The sequence below is a fragment of the Canis lupus genome, chromosome 12 (assembly GCF_048164855.1).
Source record: "Canis lupus baileyi chromosome 12, mCanLup2.hap1, whole genome shotgun sequence".
Classification (NCBI taxonomy): domain Eukaryota; kingdom Metazoa; phylum Chordata; class Mammalia; order Carnivora; family Canidae; genus Canis; species Canis lupus.
This window is the reverse complement of record NC_132849.1, coordinates 40,397,432-40,414,116: the sequence shown is the minus strand read 5'-3', so window position 1 is coordinate 40,414,116 and position 16,685 is coordinate 40,397,432. Positions and strand designations below refer to the sequence as shown.

At 51.4% G+C, this 16,685-nt stretch overlaps 1 protein-coding gene across 2 annotated transcripts in view; it reads right to left on the bottom strand.

Annotated features, from left to right (window-relative positions):
• Positions 1–16,685, bottom strand: part of GALNT14 (polypeptide N-acetylgalactosaminyltransferase 14) — a 205,479-nt gene that overhangs the window by 20,665 nt on the left and 168,129 nt on the right. For both annotated transcript variants that reach the window (XM_072770627.1, XM_072770626.1), the window contains exons 7-9: positions 11,014–11,101; positions 10,225–10,309; positions 7,368–7,471 (exon numbers count right to left, since the gene is read on the bottom strand). In XM_072770627.1, the coding sequence (XP_072626728.1) occupies positions 7,368–7,471; positions 10,225–10,309; positions 11,014–11,101 (277 nt within the window). The remainder of the gene's footprint in view (positions 1–7,367; positions 7,472–10,224; positions 10,310–11,013; positions 11,102–16,685) is intronic.

The window sequence follows — 16,685 nt, the reverse complement described above, 5'->3', positions numbered from 1 at the left end:
TTCGGGAATTCCCATCTTGTCCATGCTTCTGCAATCAAGCTCAAATATGAGGAGGGCAGGCTGGCTCAAGAGAAATCCATGTCCATGGGTGACTGTTCCTGATGGTGGTGGCTGGGGGTGGGGGTGTGTCGGGGGGCATGTGGAAGCAGGTTGGGGTCCAGGAGTGGGGAATGGGGATGTGAGTATTCTAGTACCTTCGTACCATATACATGCCCTGCAATCTCTAGCACTTTGGGTCCCACCTCCCTGGGCTCCTTCACCTGAGTTCCTCTTTTGTCTCCTTTCCAGTTCTCTGAGCAAGTGCCTAGACACGAGGTTTCATTGCCATCCTCACCTGCTCTCTCACTCACCTGTCCTCAGCCTGCCTTTACCTACCTGCCTCCTGCCCCATGTCCTTGAGTTGCAGACAAGGCTCCCTTGACACCAACCCCACTGCTGCCACCTTCTCTACACCTGCCCTTCTGCCTGCCTAGGTGCTGCCCCGAATGGGCTACAGCTCATTTCCAGGAGGCTCGGGGACCGGGGGTGGGGGACAATGTGTGCACTAGCATAAAGAAAGGACTTCTCAAGATTGCTTCCACACGATGGCAAGAACAGGGAGGGAAGGAGATGGGAGAGCTTGGCTTTGGGGTCCACAGCCTGGAGTCTGTAGCCATGTCCCTGGGGAAACCTGCTTCACCTCACTGAGGCTGGCTTTTTCACATGTCAAGCCAACATCATAAAAGACCTCCACAGGGTTGCTGTCCACATCAAATGAAACAGAATTTTAAGAACATGGGGAAAACTTAAGTACATGGAAAAATGAGCCAGAGCCATGGTCAGACACCCCTTAAGCCAGTCTCTGAAACACAGACCCCATTAGCACCGCCCTCCTGTGCCCGCTTCCAGCTTCCTTCTTCTGCCATCAGTAGCCGCTTGAAATCTGTGGACTTAGCATTCAAGATTTTGACTTTCCATCAAGGTCCCCGATACACAGCAATGTGGCATTGGGCTGGGGTGCTGTTGGGATCCTCCCCCCCAGCCTGGCGTTGGTGGGGGGCAGGCAGGGAGCAGTGAGTGAGCTTAGCTGATGGCTACCACCCGCCTCTCCACCTTGTAGTGAGTGCGCGGAGGGGCTGCAGGGGTCGGGCTGTGGAAATGTTAGAGCGTGTGTGACTTTAGTCTCAGGACATCCTCCTTAACAGTGTGTTCCAAAAGTCTACTGTGTTCTAATCATTTCCTCCCCAGGATCTCAAAATACGGTCTGCTCCAGTTCCCAAAAAGGAAAACCCTCTCATCTTTCAAAACTAGAGACGGAGATCTGGTTTACTAGATATAACCTACAAATTTTGTGCCAGCCCTCTTCCAAAAATATGCATACGTTTTGGCTACAGTCTCTTCCTTTCCATGTATTCAAATAAGACATATGTCCCTCCTCATTTGCAAAGCGAATCCCTCTAAACTATGCTTCGGTTCCCTTCCCCACCCCCTCCTACCCCTGCCACCTGTTTCTTCCTCTGGCTCCCCTTGCCCAGAATCTTCCTTCCCTCTGCATCTATGAATCCTGCCCTTCTGCCACTGCGTGGACAGGTCCCCACCTTGCAAAGCAGTCACCTGACCCTGGTCCTTCTCCACTTTCCTTCTGGTCTCCTGGCATTTTTCCATCCAAGGCTCTGTCTTTACAGTGTCCTCCTGACACCGTTTCCTCAGCTGACCCCGCGGTTCACTTGATGTTGAGGGCTCGCCTTCATGCCACCAGCCCCAGCTCTCTCTGGCTCCAGCACCAGCTTCCAGGGGCTGTGGGATGCTCCGCAAAGGAGTGTGGACACCAGCAGAGGCGGTGTATCTTCTGCCCCTGCCACCCTTCCACAGCCCGCTGCAGCCTGCTGCCTCGCCTCCACCTGTAAAACCAGCTCTCCCTCTCCTCATTTTCCTGAGTCTGGTGCTTTGGCCAAAAACCGCCACGTATCTCAATTCTGCAAACACGAGCCATGGGAGGAAGATGACCTCTTCATCTCCCCCTGGGCTGTGCTTTGTTCAGTCCTCCTCTCTCAGGTGGTAGCGTCTCAGTCATCCTAACAACCCCGCTCATGGTTGCGGATGTCATTTTATGGTGCAGAAGCGGTTCTGACCTGACACCTGCCAGCAGGTGCCTGGGGGCAGAAGCACATCTCCCCACTCCAGAATGCAGCCCTCACCCTGCCTCCACCCGCCCTCAGCACTCGACAGCCACTGTCAGCCAACGCGGCTATGGCTGCAAAGACACTGCCTTCAAGGCTTCTACTGGCCAACACGAGAGCCTCCTCTATGACCAGCCTCCACATGGCACCTCCTCTGCTCATCCATTCAGTCCTGACAAATGTCTGTCTTCGTGCCCCTTCTGTCTTGCTGATGCCACCCCAAGGTGCCTGCAGCCCAAGATGCAGTAATGGCTTCTGTGTTCCAGGGTCCTGAGTGTTATAACTGAGGTGATCGGAGACCCAGGGCCAGACCCACACTGCTGTGCTGCCCCCACAGTTGAGAGGTCTGGGTGGCGCAGCCTGGAGTGAGCAGATTAGCATGATGGGTCACAGTATACGGTGTGGGATACTTAGCATCCCGGACGTGGAGTTCCCCTGCCCTTGTCTACACCACTAATGTCAGGATAACTGTCCTCACAGGTATGTGCTGACTCCTGGGAAAGTCTTGACATCCAGAGGCGCCGTGCGGCAGGGCTCATGCATCAGAAGTGCACATGCAGGGAGGCGTGGGGCAGCAGGCCTCCCAGGCACCACCTAGACCCTCCGCCCCCCTGTCGGCGGCTCCTGCAAAGTCATCACTTTCTTAAGTGAGGAGGACGGAGCGAAAAGATGATGTAGGGAATCTGTAGGGGGTTCTCGCTGAGTCAGCGCCCGCACGATCTCCCCAGCGATGACTGTCATGCAGGCCCTAATCCACTCTGAATTCCAGGCAGGGAGACCTGTAATTATTCCACGCTCATTGAGGGCACTGGTATCTTATTTTCTTTAGACGTCAGATTCACACTTGAGGGCAAATTGCCCTCCCCATCCTCCATCCTCACCTCTTTTCTCCTGTCTCCTCCCCCACCCACTGGTTGTCTAACAGGGCTCCATGGGCCTCCCTGCACAGCCCCAGCTCCCAGACCAGCGTCTACCTGACAAGCCCATGGCTGCTGGATGGGAAAGGGGACGCTTCCTCCCCAGAAGCCAAACCACAGCTCTTCACACGCCATTGCTCAGCCAGACCCATCAAGGTTCCAATTTCATTTCATATCTGGTTTCTGAACAAAGGTGGAAGGAGCTTTAGACATGAGCTCCACTGAATACAATGATCCTGTTTTACATGGAGCTCCATGTATCGTGCACAAACACACATTGTACACACAGCAGCATGACCCACTATATCTCTGGCCATATGAAACCCACTCAAGATGGGGAAGTGGAGTGGGCAATGGTGGGCACCTACATGGCTTCTGTTATTCCTAAGTCCACACACATAAATGTGCCAACAGAGTATTCCGTTTAATGATCTTTAAGGTCTCAGGACCTCCTGGGCCTGGAAGTTCTGTTATTAGTTTTCAATGAACACGTGGACTTGGGTAGAGAACATCTTATTGGTCCACGAAATTGTACTTTGTACCATCTGGGCCAATCACGCGGTATCCAGGCCCCAAGCTGTTGAACAAAGACTAGCCAAAGGGACACCATGGCCACCCATGGCCATCCAACTGCAAATGCCAAGATGGTGCCCTAAACTTTCCATACTCCTTACAGAAAAGAAGCCATCTGTATCCTCTCTGATGGGCCTTGAGTAGATGTGGGGAAGTTCAGGAGCAGTGGGAGAGGATGGCCCTGGGAGACTTTGCCTGGGCTTTGGCAGCAGCCCAGAGGAGGAACTGAGAACTGAAGAGCAGCCTGCTTTAGCTTAGCTCCCTATCTGCAAGGAAAGAGGACTTCTCATCAGACTTGGATGCTCTTCTCAGAGAAGCCATTTTCTATTACCCTGAACCATCTAGCACGAAGAGGGAGAGTCAGAAAGAGAAGTTTCGGGGGATAAGGTGCACCAGCAAGTCAGATACGATGCCCCTTTAGTAAGTGCTGCTTGAGTGGATCTGAAGGGGAAGCAGGGGCATGTGCATCGCCTACTTAGAGCAGTCCTGGGATAGGGAAGGGAATCTGTTTTGCTGCCGTAACAAAGGACACATGGACCTAGTGTGTGGGTTTGGCTGGCTCCCTCCTGAAGGTCTCACAAGGCCCACATCGAGGTATCAGCAGACCATGCTCCTCTGTAGAATCTGCTTGCTCAGTGGTTGAGTGTCTGCCTTTGGTTCAGGTTGTATTCCCAGGGTCCTGGGATCGAGCCCTGCATCGGGTTCCCACCACAGGAAGCCTGCTTCTCCCTCTGCCTGTGTCTCTGCCCCTCTCTCTCTGTGTCTCTCATGAATAAATAAAATCTTAAAAAAAAAAAAAAAAAAAAAAAGAAAAGTAAAGAATCTGCTTGCAAGCTCCCAGCTCTTGGTTTTGAACACACACAGGTAGCCAGCAGTTTCTGGTATTCTGAGCCCTGAGGACTAGAAGTTGGAGGAGTCTTCTCGCCTTCTGCTGGGTTTAGTAGCAGGCAGGCGGCAGCCACAAATGAATGAACACAAATACACAAAAGAGCTCAGTAGCCCGTAGAGAGGAGAACCAGCTGCTGAGGGGTATAGAGCGAGGATGGTGGGCAAGAGAGTGGGCAGGGAAGGTGTCCTGGTCCTGGGGGGAGGCTGCTGCAGGGCTCTGTTGCACAGCAGAATCAGCACTTGGTGGAGAAGGGAGGCAAGGTGGTTGCAGAAGGTCGGGCATGTCTGGGCACTGCTGGAGGTTCTGTTCATGCTTCCAGACTGATGGGTGGAGACATGGGCAAGGACCAGGAGGGACTTGGCTGAGGAGTGTGGGCCCTGACCTTGGGCCAAGCAGCAGCCACAACGGCTGCCTGGTCTGGGAAATGGGAAAGCCTGCATTTCAGACAGTGATCTCTGGCCCGGAGGGAGGCTGGCTTTGAGGGGAACAGAATAGTCCTGGGGATGGAGAGAGGGGTGGATCTCAGGATGTGGTGAGCTGGGTGGTGCGGAGGGTCCCCTCCGTCACTCTCTGGAGCAAGAACCCCTTCCTTCGCTATCATCTCTCCTCTGAAGAGGAGTGTTCCCTGACTCCACCAAACCCTGATCACCCCATCCTGATGGGCTTTTCCAGATCCCCACCTTCATGCACTCTGGTGCCTACCTATGCTCACCCGCAGAGCTGGGCTGCTCTGCATGATATATGTACCATTGGAAAAGCACTGCGCCTTCTGGCATATAAAATGTTAAAAAAAAAAAAATCCAGAAATGGCTTTCAAAGTGCTGGGAGCCAGCTATAACGTAACGGAATGTCAGGATGGGAGAAAACAGTGTCTCCTGGGATAGCTGCCTGCGGTAGTTTTTTTTTTGGGGGGTATTTTAAAAAAATTTGTGATGGATTGTAAAATGCCTCTCCTACACCTCCTCAGAAGCCCCTCCTTCCTTCCCCATTCAAATCAGCACTCATGAGTGTCGAACCACCAGGAAGCAACTAGCTGAGATTGCCACTTGATATGAGCAGATGTATGTCAACACTGCCATAAACAGGAGGTACCAGTAGGTTGGACCAGAATGTGCCATCATTAAAAATAACATGCTGCCTGAATCCCAACGTGACTGCCATGTGGAGGAAGGATCACACTCACTTTGTAAGGTTCAAGGGGGCAGAGGAAGCCCCAGCAGAGGCTAGCATGAGATGTCCTGCACCCTAGAAGAATCTTCTAACAATTCAATGCGAAAATTCACAGCACCAGAACGTGCTCAACTGTGAAGCAGTGAACACAATTGTCATCAACAGCACTGGAGCAGAGACAGGATGACTACTATCTATCAGAAGTGCTGCAGAAAGGATTCATTTGATGATGGGAGGAAAGGCCGGAGGACAGCCCTAAGGATCCTGAGAGGCACTGTGAATGAACAGCATGTCCCGCTGGCTGTCTCTAGAGAGACAGAAATTTCGTCCCCACTGGGAATGACAAGGCTCTACCTGGTTCCAAGTTCTCCTGGGCCCGTGCAGGCAGAGCTGCCCTCCAACCCGGACCCGATTTCCCTGCTGTGTTCCAGGACTGGGTACCAGGAGGGGGAATCACTCCAGTTCATGGGTTTGGGGTTTTCTGCTTCTTTGCTGAGCTTCTGGTCCAGCCCCCGGGATGGCAAAAGATGTACTTTTCTGATGGATTTCTCTCCACTGCCCAGTTTGGGAGAACAGATGCTGCAGGTCAGGCTGGCAGCCATAAATTTCTGGAAAATAACTCTTAGTGACTGAGGAAGAAAGCCATAAAACACTCTGGAGGCAGAGACGGGAGCAAACAATGGCAGAGGACAATGCATGGGATTACTGCTGAGTGCCCAGCTGAGCCCCATGGACCATGCATTCTCTGGGCCGCGCCCCTCTCGGGGAGCCTGTGCAAAATGCTCCCCGGTGACACTCTGGCCTCTGGCTCTTCTCCTCCAGTGCTTTGTTCCACAAGTACTTACGGGAGCCTCCTTCACAGGGGCACGATTCTAAGCACCAGAGATGGCTGGGAACAGAATAGAGCCGAATCCCTGCCTGAGCAGCCCATGTTCTAGTCACCTTTGGGGGTCCCGCCTGCCAGAAGCAGTGAAAGGAGACAAGCATTTGCCGTGCCCGGATGGTGCTGGGAGTTTTACAGATCCAGCTCCATGGATTTTCACAACAACCCCAAGAAGCACCCCCAAGTTACACTTCTAACACATGAGGCAGGAGGAGAGGCACTCATAACTGACCCACACGAGCGGGTCCCGGGCTGCTTTTCTCCTAGAGCTGCAGAATGCATCTTGACACCACGTGTTTGCAGTCCGGGAACTTGTGACCTCATCCATCCTCACCCTGTTCTCTCTCACCAGAAGAGAAGGCCCAGATGCTTCCAACCTTCTGTGGTAACTACCCCAGGCCCTCTTCATTACTGGCACTGAGTGCTATGTGCACAGAGCAGCCAACAGACGTTTACCAAGCTTTCCAGGGGTCACTGTCAATCCTCCTCATGCCCAGGTTCCTTCTACCTCCAAATCCCCCCTTTCAGCACTCCCACCTCAAGCCTGCCTCTGGGCCTTGAGCGTGCTATTCTTCTTTAGTCTTCCTGGCTTCTACATTTTTACTTGCCCCTGGTGGTCTTCCCTGGGGAGGCTTTCCTGGTGCTCAGCCTCCCAGCAACACTCCTCTGGTGCCCCACCTGGCCTCACCTCCAAGGGGTGACTTACTCCCCACGTGCATGTGGTCCCAGGACATAGAGATGCCACCCGGCCCCAGGACGTAGACACAGGGACTCACCGAAATTCTCTCCACCCCAGATGTCCATGTCTGTATCGTATTTCCCCAGGTAATTGAACCAGGATTTGTCCATCACGAAGAGCCCTCCAGCTATGATGGGAGTCCTAGGCATTCGGAAGGAAAAGATGGGTAGAGAAAGGAAAAGAGGGAGGGATCACTATTACATTCATCTGCCAGGGCAGCACAGAACTCAGCGCTCTCTTCTCCCCACTGCTTTTCCTCTTTGAAAGGGCCAATGTGTTACCTAAAACGTGCTCCGGGGGTTTCCCTTTTGATTTTAAATCTGATCTTGAAAACAGGCTAATTTACTCATAAGCATGCCTTCTGGGTGTTGGGGGCAGAATCTGGGTCTCATTCAGAAGCCCACTGTTCTCAGGGCCTAGGGGATCCTCCCTGGCCTCTCCCACAGGCTCTGCCCAGTGTGGCTCTCTTGGGGGGCTCCACTTACGGGAGCCCAGGCAGTGGGCCACTGACCAGGAAGAGGAGAAGGACAGAGGCTGTACCTGTTAATGGCACTTCCTTTTCCTGAGATTGGGCTCTCCCCCTTTTGTTCTTCTTTACCCCTCTTGTGAGGTGTTATGTAACCCTAAAATAATATATCGGGGTTCTAGGGCCCTTAGTACCTCAGAGTGTGACCTAATTTGGAGAGAGAGTATCTACAGAGATAATCAAGTTAAAATGAGGTCATTAGGGTGGACCCCAATCCCACGTACTCGTGTCCTAATAAAAAGGAAACACTGAGCCAGAGAAACAGAAGTGCATACAGAGCACATAGTGTGAAGAGACACGGAGAAGAAGGTCATCTGAAAGCCAAGGAGAGGGGTGGCTGGGTGGCTTGGTTGGTTAACTGTCTGACTCTTGGCTTCGGCTCAGGTCAAGATCTCAGGGTCCTGGGATCGGGCTCCCTGCTCATCAGGGACTCTGCTTCCCCTCCCCTTCTGTCCCTCCCCACTACGTGTGCTCTCTCTTTAAAATAAATAAATAAACAAACAAACAAACAAACAAATAAATAAATAATTCTTTAAAAAAAAAAAAAAAAAAAAAGCAAGCAAGCAAGCAAGCCAGCATAGCCCTCAGAAGGAAACAATGCTGCTGACACCTTGATTTTGGACTTCTAGCTTCCAGATCTGGGACACCACACATTTCTATCGATAGGCCACTGTGTGTGTACGTTGCTGCAGCAGCCCCCACAAACTAACACACCCTCAGCTTTGTCTTTTTCCTTGGCATCTTATCTCCACCTGTCCTGCCTCTGACTGCTGAGAGAGATGCCAGAGAAGCCACCAGGAAAGGAACAGGGTGCTGAAGAAGGCAGGTGAGGACAGCAGAGTCCAACCAAATAATCCAGTGAGCCTCAGGATGAGTATCTATAAGGAGCGACAGCTGGGAGAGGTGGGCGAGCCCTCGGGGGCCTGGCCTCCCATCCAGTGGGCCCAGAGGGCCGAGGGACTTTTCCCCCATGTCAGTTAGTTGGTAGAGAGCAGGTCAAGAAACCAGGTCTCCCACAGTGCCACAAACTCCATGCTGTTCTGAGACTTGGCCTATTCCTGGGAAACGCTCATTCTCTGAGGAGAGAGGGATTCCCACAGGAACAGAACATGCCCTGAGGACCCTGGCAGTGGGACAGAGAAGGAAAATCCCTGAGGAGGCTGCATCACCATTGCCACTGCCACCTTTGTCCTCGACTCGGTCCACCACTACATCAGGTGCCACCTCTGGAGAGTAACTGAGAAGCTGTTGTGCACTGCATGGTGCTAGGTGTGGTAAGAAGGTTCAGAAATAGAGCACATTAGCTGGTCCACCGTCCAGCTCCAATCTCCCTCTTGGCATCACTCCAGCTCATGAAGGCTGGCGGAGGGGGCAGGGGTAAGCAGGTGGGTGAGACAGGTCCCTGGAAGAGTTCTAACCACACACTTCTATCGAAGTGTCACCGTTTGGCTCCTCCTTGCTCCTTGGTTCTCCATCCGACTTAAGTTAATTCAATGCAAATAATCAAACATTTACTACATGGCAGGTCTAGAGATAGAGATATTCAAGAAGAATCCAGGGCATCCCTAAGTCATTGGTGAGAGAAACTGCACCCCAGTGGCCTTCTCCATACTTCTCCAAGCACTTCTTATCTCTTGACACCCCACCTGAGGTGGGCAAGTGTCAACGTGGAGATCACCAACAGCTCTGGGACACGTGCGCCAGTCTTAGGTAGGAACATCCCAAGCTGAGAACCCAGGCTCCCTGCCTGGGTGGACACGATGCTCTATCCTACTCCAGGCCCTCGGACAGGCTCCCAACCCCAGGCTGTGAGTCTCCCACATGAAGGGAGAATACACATCAGGACAAAGCATCTACAGCACTACAAAAGAGCCCAGATTCAATGCCACTGTCACATTCTCACAGAGGACAGAACAGACGTGTTTGTTACTAAGCGGCAGTGGCCAGGCCTCTCCCTTTACAGCAATGCTGACCTGACCTTCCTGGGCTGAATCGTGACATCCAAGACCTAGTGGCTCTGCTCTGACAAAGGGACCAACCTCCCCCCATCAGAGGTCCAAGCCATCTGGACCATCTGGGACCCTCTGACATTTAATGGGAAGTATAAGTACATGGTGGCATGTGTATAGGAGGACCACACTGGGCAAATCCTCAGTACAGGTCTTACCAGACCTCTGTCCCCTTAGGTGAAGTCTCCTTGAAGACAGAAACTCCTCAAGTAAGGGCAAAGTGGGGCCAGCCTGGCCAAGGGTGCTCTTGGTCTCTGCCCAATCCTTTGGGTGTCTAATGTGGAATGCCTCCTATACCATGTAGCAATGGAAGGACCCAGTAGTGACAGACCTGCCTACCCACCCCTGCCCTGACTTACCTAATGGGCTCAGCAGGGTCCAGGCGCCGGGCCTTCTGCTCTGGGGAGAGCTGCTCCCATTGGAAGTGGAGGCTCCAGTCAAACCCTAGAACACAGCGCCCGTTCAGTTGACTTGCACAACACATCCCTTTCTAGAAGCTCATAAACACTCCAGGTAAGTTCGTCCTGGGGACAGCAGGTATCACCCAGGCCGAGCAGCAAGAAGGCCATCGGATTTCCCTCTCACAGTTTCCTTCTACCTCCTATTGCCTTTTGAGCCTTCTGTGCTGGGCAGAGGTAGGGGATAAAGGGCAGAAGACAGAGTCAGTTTTGACAGAGCCCAAAGGGACAGGATGGACAGTTACAGGAATGGCCCTCGGCCAGGTGCCTTGGGAAGATGTGAGCGAGTTTTTAAGGGGCTGAATCACCTCAAATCAGTCTTGGGGGGCCACATGAGGCCCTGAGGAGAACCGTGGTGGGCCTCAGAGAGAGCGCGGTGCCCGATGCTGAGGTGCCAGAACAGGTCAGGCCCTGTCTAGCCAGAAGGTACTTGGCTTCCCCCCTATTCTCAGGTCCCAGAGTGAGCTCCTATCAGAGCCAGAGCTCTGGGGTCTGGATATGCCCTGCACATTATCCTGGCCACCCCATCCATGGTCTCGGGGGCAACACCACACTAGAGCTACTGATGTTATAGGATGCAGGGCTGGACACTCCAGACACTACCAGACCTCTCCGCACTCTCCCCCTAGAAAGTGCCGACCAGGGGGAGCAGCGAGGCTTCGTTGGGGAGAAAGCATTGGCTCCACTCACCCCCTCTGAGCTCTGCGGCTGACTCGATGTAGTTGAAGTTATCCAAGCTGATGATGTCAATCACAGGGCACACCACCCGCGTGTAGTCCTGTAAGACAGCAGGCTCCAGGCTCAGTCTGTGGCATCAAGGAGCCAGGCTGGGAATCAGTGGGCTTGGGGAGGGCCTCACCTTTGTAATGCCAGGCTGGTTTTGTGGCCCTGACCAAGCACTCCCATCTCTGAATCTCAATTTTCTCATCTATAAAATGGAGTACTGGATGCTATGACTTCTCTAGTTCTAATACCTAAAATGCTAAGAGCCTTTATCTGACTCCTGGTGGCCTTGTTAGCCCCAACGGCCATGTGAGCATGGCAGGAACACAGCAGGGGTGGCTGGAGAGTGACAACACCGAGGAAGGGAAAGATAGGAAGGAGGAGGCTCTGGGAGTCCCTCACCACTAGTGGGAGGCGGAGGCCACAGTCACAGGTGACCTCAGCCTGCAGTCCCATGAAGGAAAGCCACCCACCCACAGGAAGAACATCTTGGAATTTCCAAATATTTTCATTCAAAATCTATTTTTTTAAGACTTTATTTATTTGAGAGAGAGAGAGAGAGAGAGAGAGAACAAGCAATGGGGAGGGGCAGAGGGTAAGAGAGACCAAGAGAAGCAGAATCCCCCACTGAGCAGGAAGCCCGACTTGAGGCACAATCCCAGGATCCTGAGATCATGACCTGAGCCAAAGGCAGATGCTTAACCGACTGAGCCACCCAGGTGTCCTCAGTGCCTATGTTTATAGGCAAGTTGATGAATAGCATCTCTGGGGACTCCGAGTTTCAGATGTTGCCCGGGACGCTCACAGATCTGTGCCTCCAGCTCTGACTTGCCACCTTGCTTCCAGACTTGGATCCACTATGCCAGTGGCCATTTCCATGTGGATTTCACATGGACTTTCAGTGATGCTCTCACACTCTTCTCCCCACAGGTGCTCCTTGCCCTCAGTTGCCTATTTCTGCTAAACAGAACCGCTGTGTAGCCCTGCCTCCCCAACAGAGAAGCTTCACCGATTCTAACTCGGAAACTGCTCTTCTGAGTGTGTTGTGCTTCTCCTCTCTCACACCTGGCATACCGCGGTGGACTTCTAACCTTATCTCACCCTCTTCCCTTAGGTGGCTAGGGAAGATGTCATTCTGATGGGAAAATCTCACTCTGCAGCTCAGCAGTTAAAAACCTGAGCTGCCTGGAAGATACATTTGAACTCTTTAGCCTGGCATTCAAGACCATCCACAATAGGCCGGTATCTCACTCTCCAGCTTCATCACTTGCTACATCCCTCAGGCCACCCTGTCCACACATCAAAGTCACCCAGGAAATGTTTTCAAAATATGTAAGACATAGTCACCATGCTTGGGGGCTGTCAAGGCATTGCACAGATTTTGAAAGTCTTCCACACTCTGGGTAGAACACCCTGTACCTGGCTTGCAGGAGGAGGGACTGGGGCAGTGGAAAGAACACTCCACAGCCAAGCAGGAATCAGGCAGCCTAGGAGGACCAGCAGGTGTGGGGAAATCAGGCAGGGCCACTTTTGCAATCCTCCACACCTATCTCCCTGGCTGGCATAGGCCGGAGCCTGTTTCTCCTTGCAGCCATTTCATTTCCTGGTTCAATCTCTCTCCCAAATGAGGCTGTCTTCTTATTTTAAGCTCAGACTCACCGGGTGCCTGCTTTTATGTTCACAGACTTCATTTGGCCCTCAGCTTCCACATGTGACTCATCCTGACAGTGACAAGGTACCTTGGAAGCCAAGTGGCCCATGTGGAAAGAAATGCTCATTTTCAATGCATTGCTTCTACCTCTGGGACGTGCACAGATGCTTCTTCCGCAGTCAACACGGCACCTGCCCAGCTGCCACAGCTCTCCAGGCTCTTCTCCTCAGGCACTGTCATCCTGAATCTGTGTGTATGTGTGTGTGTGTGTGTGTGTGTGTGTGTGTGTTGGGGGGCGGGGCACACTGCATGCACACTCCTAGCCATCCACACCAATACCTACCCATGGACACAACCCCAAAGATATTCCTGTGACTTGAATTCTGACATGTTCTCAGAAGTTCAGAGACTGAACTTCTTCTGTGAATCCGACACAGTTCTCATTTCGCCTTTGCTTGTTGAGTTTTTAGGTCTCTGTAGCTTCACTGAGTCCTGATGTAGACCCTTGTATGGTAAAGGATTAATCTTGCCCACAAATATGTTTGGCTCTTGCCTGGCTTCTGGGCAGCAACGTCTAAGCCTGCACAATGTCCTGTTTCTAAGAGTGTCTCTGTTTACCTGGGAGTCTTGGGATATGCCAGATAGTCTATGCTAACAGCGTGACTTACAGCAAGGGCCTTGGGCTTGTACCAGCTCCGTCTGACCTCTGGAGGAGCGTGGAGACCATGGGGGGTCAGTCACACAGACGTGGCTGACCAGCAGCACAAAGCCCAGACACCAAGGCTAGGGTGGGCTTCCCTGTTTCTCAGTGCTCTGTGCGTGTTGTTGTACGTCCTTGCTGGGAGAAGTAAGGGCTATCTGTACAGCCCCACTGGGGCTGGTCCACTGGAAGCTTCTGCCTAAAACCCTCTCTATGCACTTTCCCCTATTTCCAGCTGATTTTCACCTGTTTCCATTTGTTATCCTAAACAGTAATCATGAATGTAACAGCTTTGCTAAGTTCCAAGTCCTTCTAGTGAATTATTGAAACTGGGGGTGGTCTTGGGGACCCCTGAAATGTAATCCTAATTTTTAAAAAAATCTCTCCTCAATATTTGGAAACTGAAAGACAAAGCAAAATGCTGGTTGCTTATCTCGGCCACAGTCTTCCCCAGAAGCCACCCAAGGACTCTCCTTGTAAGTTCTGAGGGCTTCTGCCCTTCTATTATTCCTGTCACGGTTCATGTGTAGTGTCGGCTTAGAGGCAGGGAGACCACATAGGCAACGAGGGATGTTTGGGGCTAAGTGCTGTATGGAACCAGGACCTTAAAAAGAAGCTGCAGGAGACTTTATATACATAACCCTTAAGGCCAGGACACAAACCTCTGTGAGTGACTAGGAAGTCCGTAACTGCTCTACTCCTACAGCCCTCAGCCTGGTGTTCCATTGCGCTGGCTGAAAAGACTGTCACTGAGCTCCCTCTGAGGGCACTATGTCAGTGGCTGGCAGCAAAGCAGGTGGGCCAGTTACAGCTGAGAAAGATGACCTCTCCTCCTGCAGGTTCGGGGATAGAGGGACTGACTCTCCATAAAGATACCCAGACCCACCTGGGTCTCTTTGGTGTGGAGTACCATACCCAGTGCTCCAGGGGGGTGGTCTTTAAGGCTAGGCCCAGAGGTAGGCTGACTCAGACAGCTGGAGTAATCCCTGACAGACCCAGGACTGCATCCCCTCTCCTCTCCTCCCCAACACAAATCTGAGCTCCAGCCCTGCCCCACTGGCAGCAATGACAGAGGCTGCATGCACCAGCCAGTGGCCATCAATCATCCCTGCAGTATACCCCTCCTTTCTCTACCCATTCATATCATTAAAACCACACTGTGAACAGGCACTCAAAAAACTCCAGGAGATGGGTGCTTGGGTGGCTCAGTTGGTTTAGCGCCCTACTCTTGATTTCGGCTCAGGTCATGATCTCAGGGTTGTGAGATCAAGCTCTGAATTGGGCTCTGTGCTGGGCATGGAGCCTGCTTAAGATTCTCTCTTTTCCTCTCCCTCTGCCTCTCTAACCCCCCTAAAAAAATAATAAAAAAATAATAGTAATTTTCTTTAAAAAAACCTCCTAAGAAAATAATTCACTCATTTGGTCAACCAGCTTTAATGAGCACCTCTTATAGTTTCAGAAGTGTGGCGGGTACAAAGATGAGTAAGGCCTCACAGTCTAGGGAAGGTGTGGGACAGGGGATAGAGGATTATGATGGGGCCTCTACGGCAGCCTAGAGGGAGGGGTGAAGGAGAAGGAGGGGTCCTCGAGGAGGTGACGGGAGATCTACGTTCTAGTTCTGGTTCTGTCATCTAGAATACATGTCACCTTAAACACACCAACACACACTGAGGATCTGTCTCTTCATCTATAAAGTGAAGACAAATTATTATTTGCCAAACTGTCTTGCCTTCCTAACAGGGCTTTTGGATGGAATAAGGGAGGGAGGCGTGTGAAAGGCTTTGAAGCATATGTAAGCCATTATTTATATAAATTTACCAAATGCTACTGGGATTGAAATTTCTTAAAATCTTTTTTCCAACTAAAGAAATATGTAGATAAGGAGTGGGGGAAAAAAAGAGGCCTCTGTTAAAAAAATTAAAACCAACCTGGTGCTTGTTTCAAGTATCATCACGTAACTGAAGGGAAGAAACGGGACACTGAGAGGGTTCCATGTGGATGAGACCAGCTGAGGACGGCTTCTGACAGCTCCAACCCAGCTCTTTCTTATCTCTTTCTATTTTTGAAAATCCCAAACTCCAATTACAGCTTAAAATTTCTACTTCCACTCACAAGATCAAATCACGTTCTACTCGGAGACAAGACACAAAGACATGTGTTAACAGAGGCCAACACACGCCCACATCCCTGTCCTGAAGGGGATGTCTCAGGGAAACATGCCATCAATAGGAATCAGGGTCTTGTAAAAACCTTTGCAGCCCATGGAGGCTGCTGTCTCCCCTGCAAGGGGCAGAGCTGGACCACAACCCTGGGTCTGTCTGACCAGCCCTCTGCTACTGAGCTTTAGGTCAGACAGTGGTGAGGACTGGGATCTCGGCCTGGAAGGGTGAGCTCTACCCTAGGGCCAAATGACTCCCATAGGAGCACGGGGCTGTAAGGAGCACTCCCATGCAAGAAGGAGGAGATGAAATCTTCTCTGATCTGCAGGTGAAGCTGGCCAGGGGGGCAGAAATGAGAGCAATTTTCAGAGAGGGCTTCTGTGACAGCCTCCAAGGCACTGGGGTGGAAAGGGTTCTTTAAGGCTGTCTGAAAGCAAGGCCCCCCAACATATCCTGCAGGGCTCCATCAGCCTGGGGGTTCCCACAGGTCAAACACTGAATTGCCACATGACCCTGTCATTCCACTCATTGGTATGCACCCCAGAGAATTGGAAGCAGGTACTCAAACTTACATACTAATGTTTGCAGCAGCGCTATTCTCAATAGTAAAAAAGGTGGAAACAACCCAAAATATCTTTTAGCAGAGGAATGGATAAACAGAATGTGGTGTTCAGACAGTAATTTCTCTGATATCGGACACAGCAATTTTTTTCTAGATCGGTCTCCTGAGGCAAGGGAAGCAAAAGCCAAAATAAACTATTGGAACTACATCAAAATAAAAAGCTTCTGCACAGCAAAGAAAACAATCAACACGGCTAAAAGACAAACTACAGAATGGGAGAAGATATTTGTAAATGACATATCTAATAAAGGGTTAGTGTCCAAAATATATAAAGAACTTCTAAAACTCAAACCAAAAAAAAAGAAAAAAACCCAAAAAACCCCAATTAAAAAATGGGCAGAGGACCTGAACAGACATTTCTCCAAAGACATACAGATGGCCAACAGACACATGAAAAGATGCTCAACATCACTCATCATCAGGCAAATGCAAATCAAAACCACAATGAGTTACCACCTCACAGCTATGAGAATGGCTAAAATAAACAGCGCAAGAAACAATTGTTGG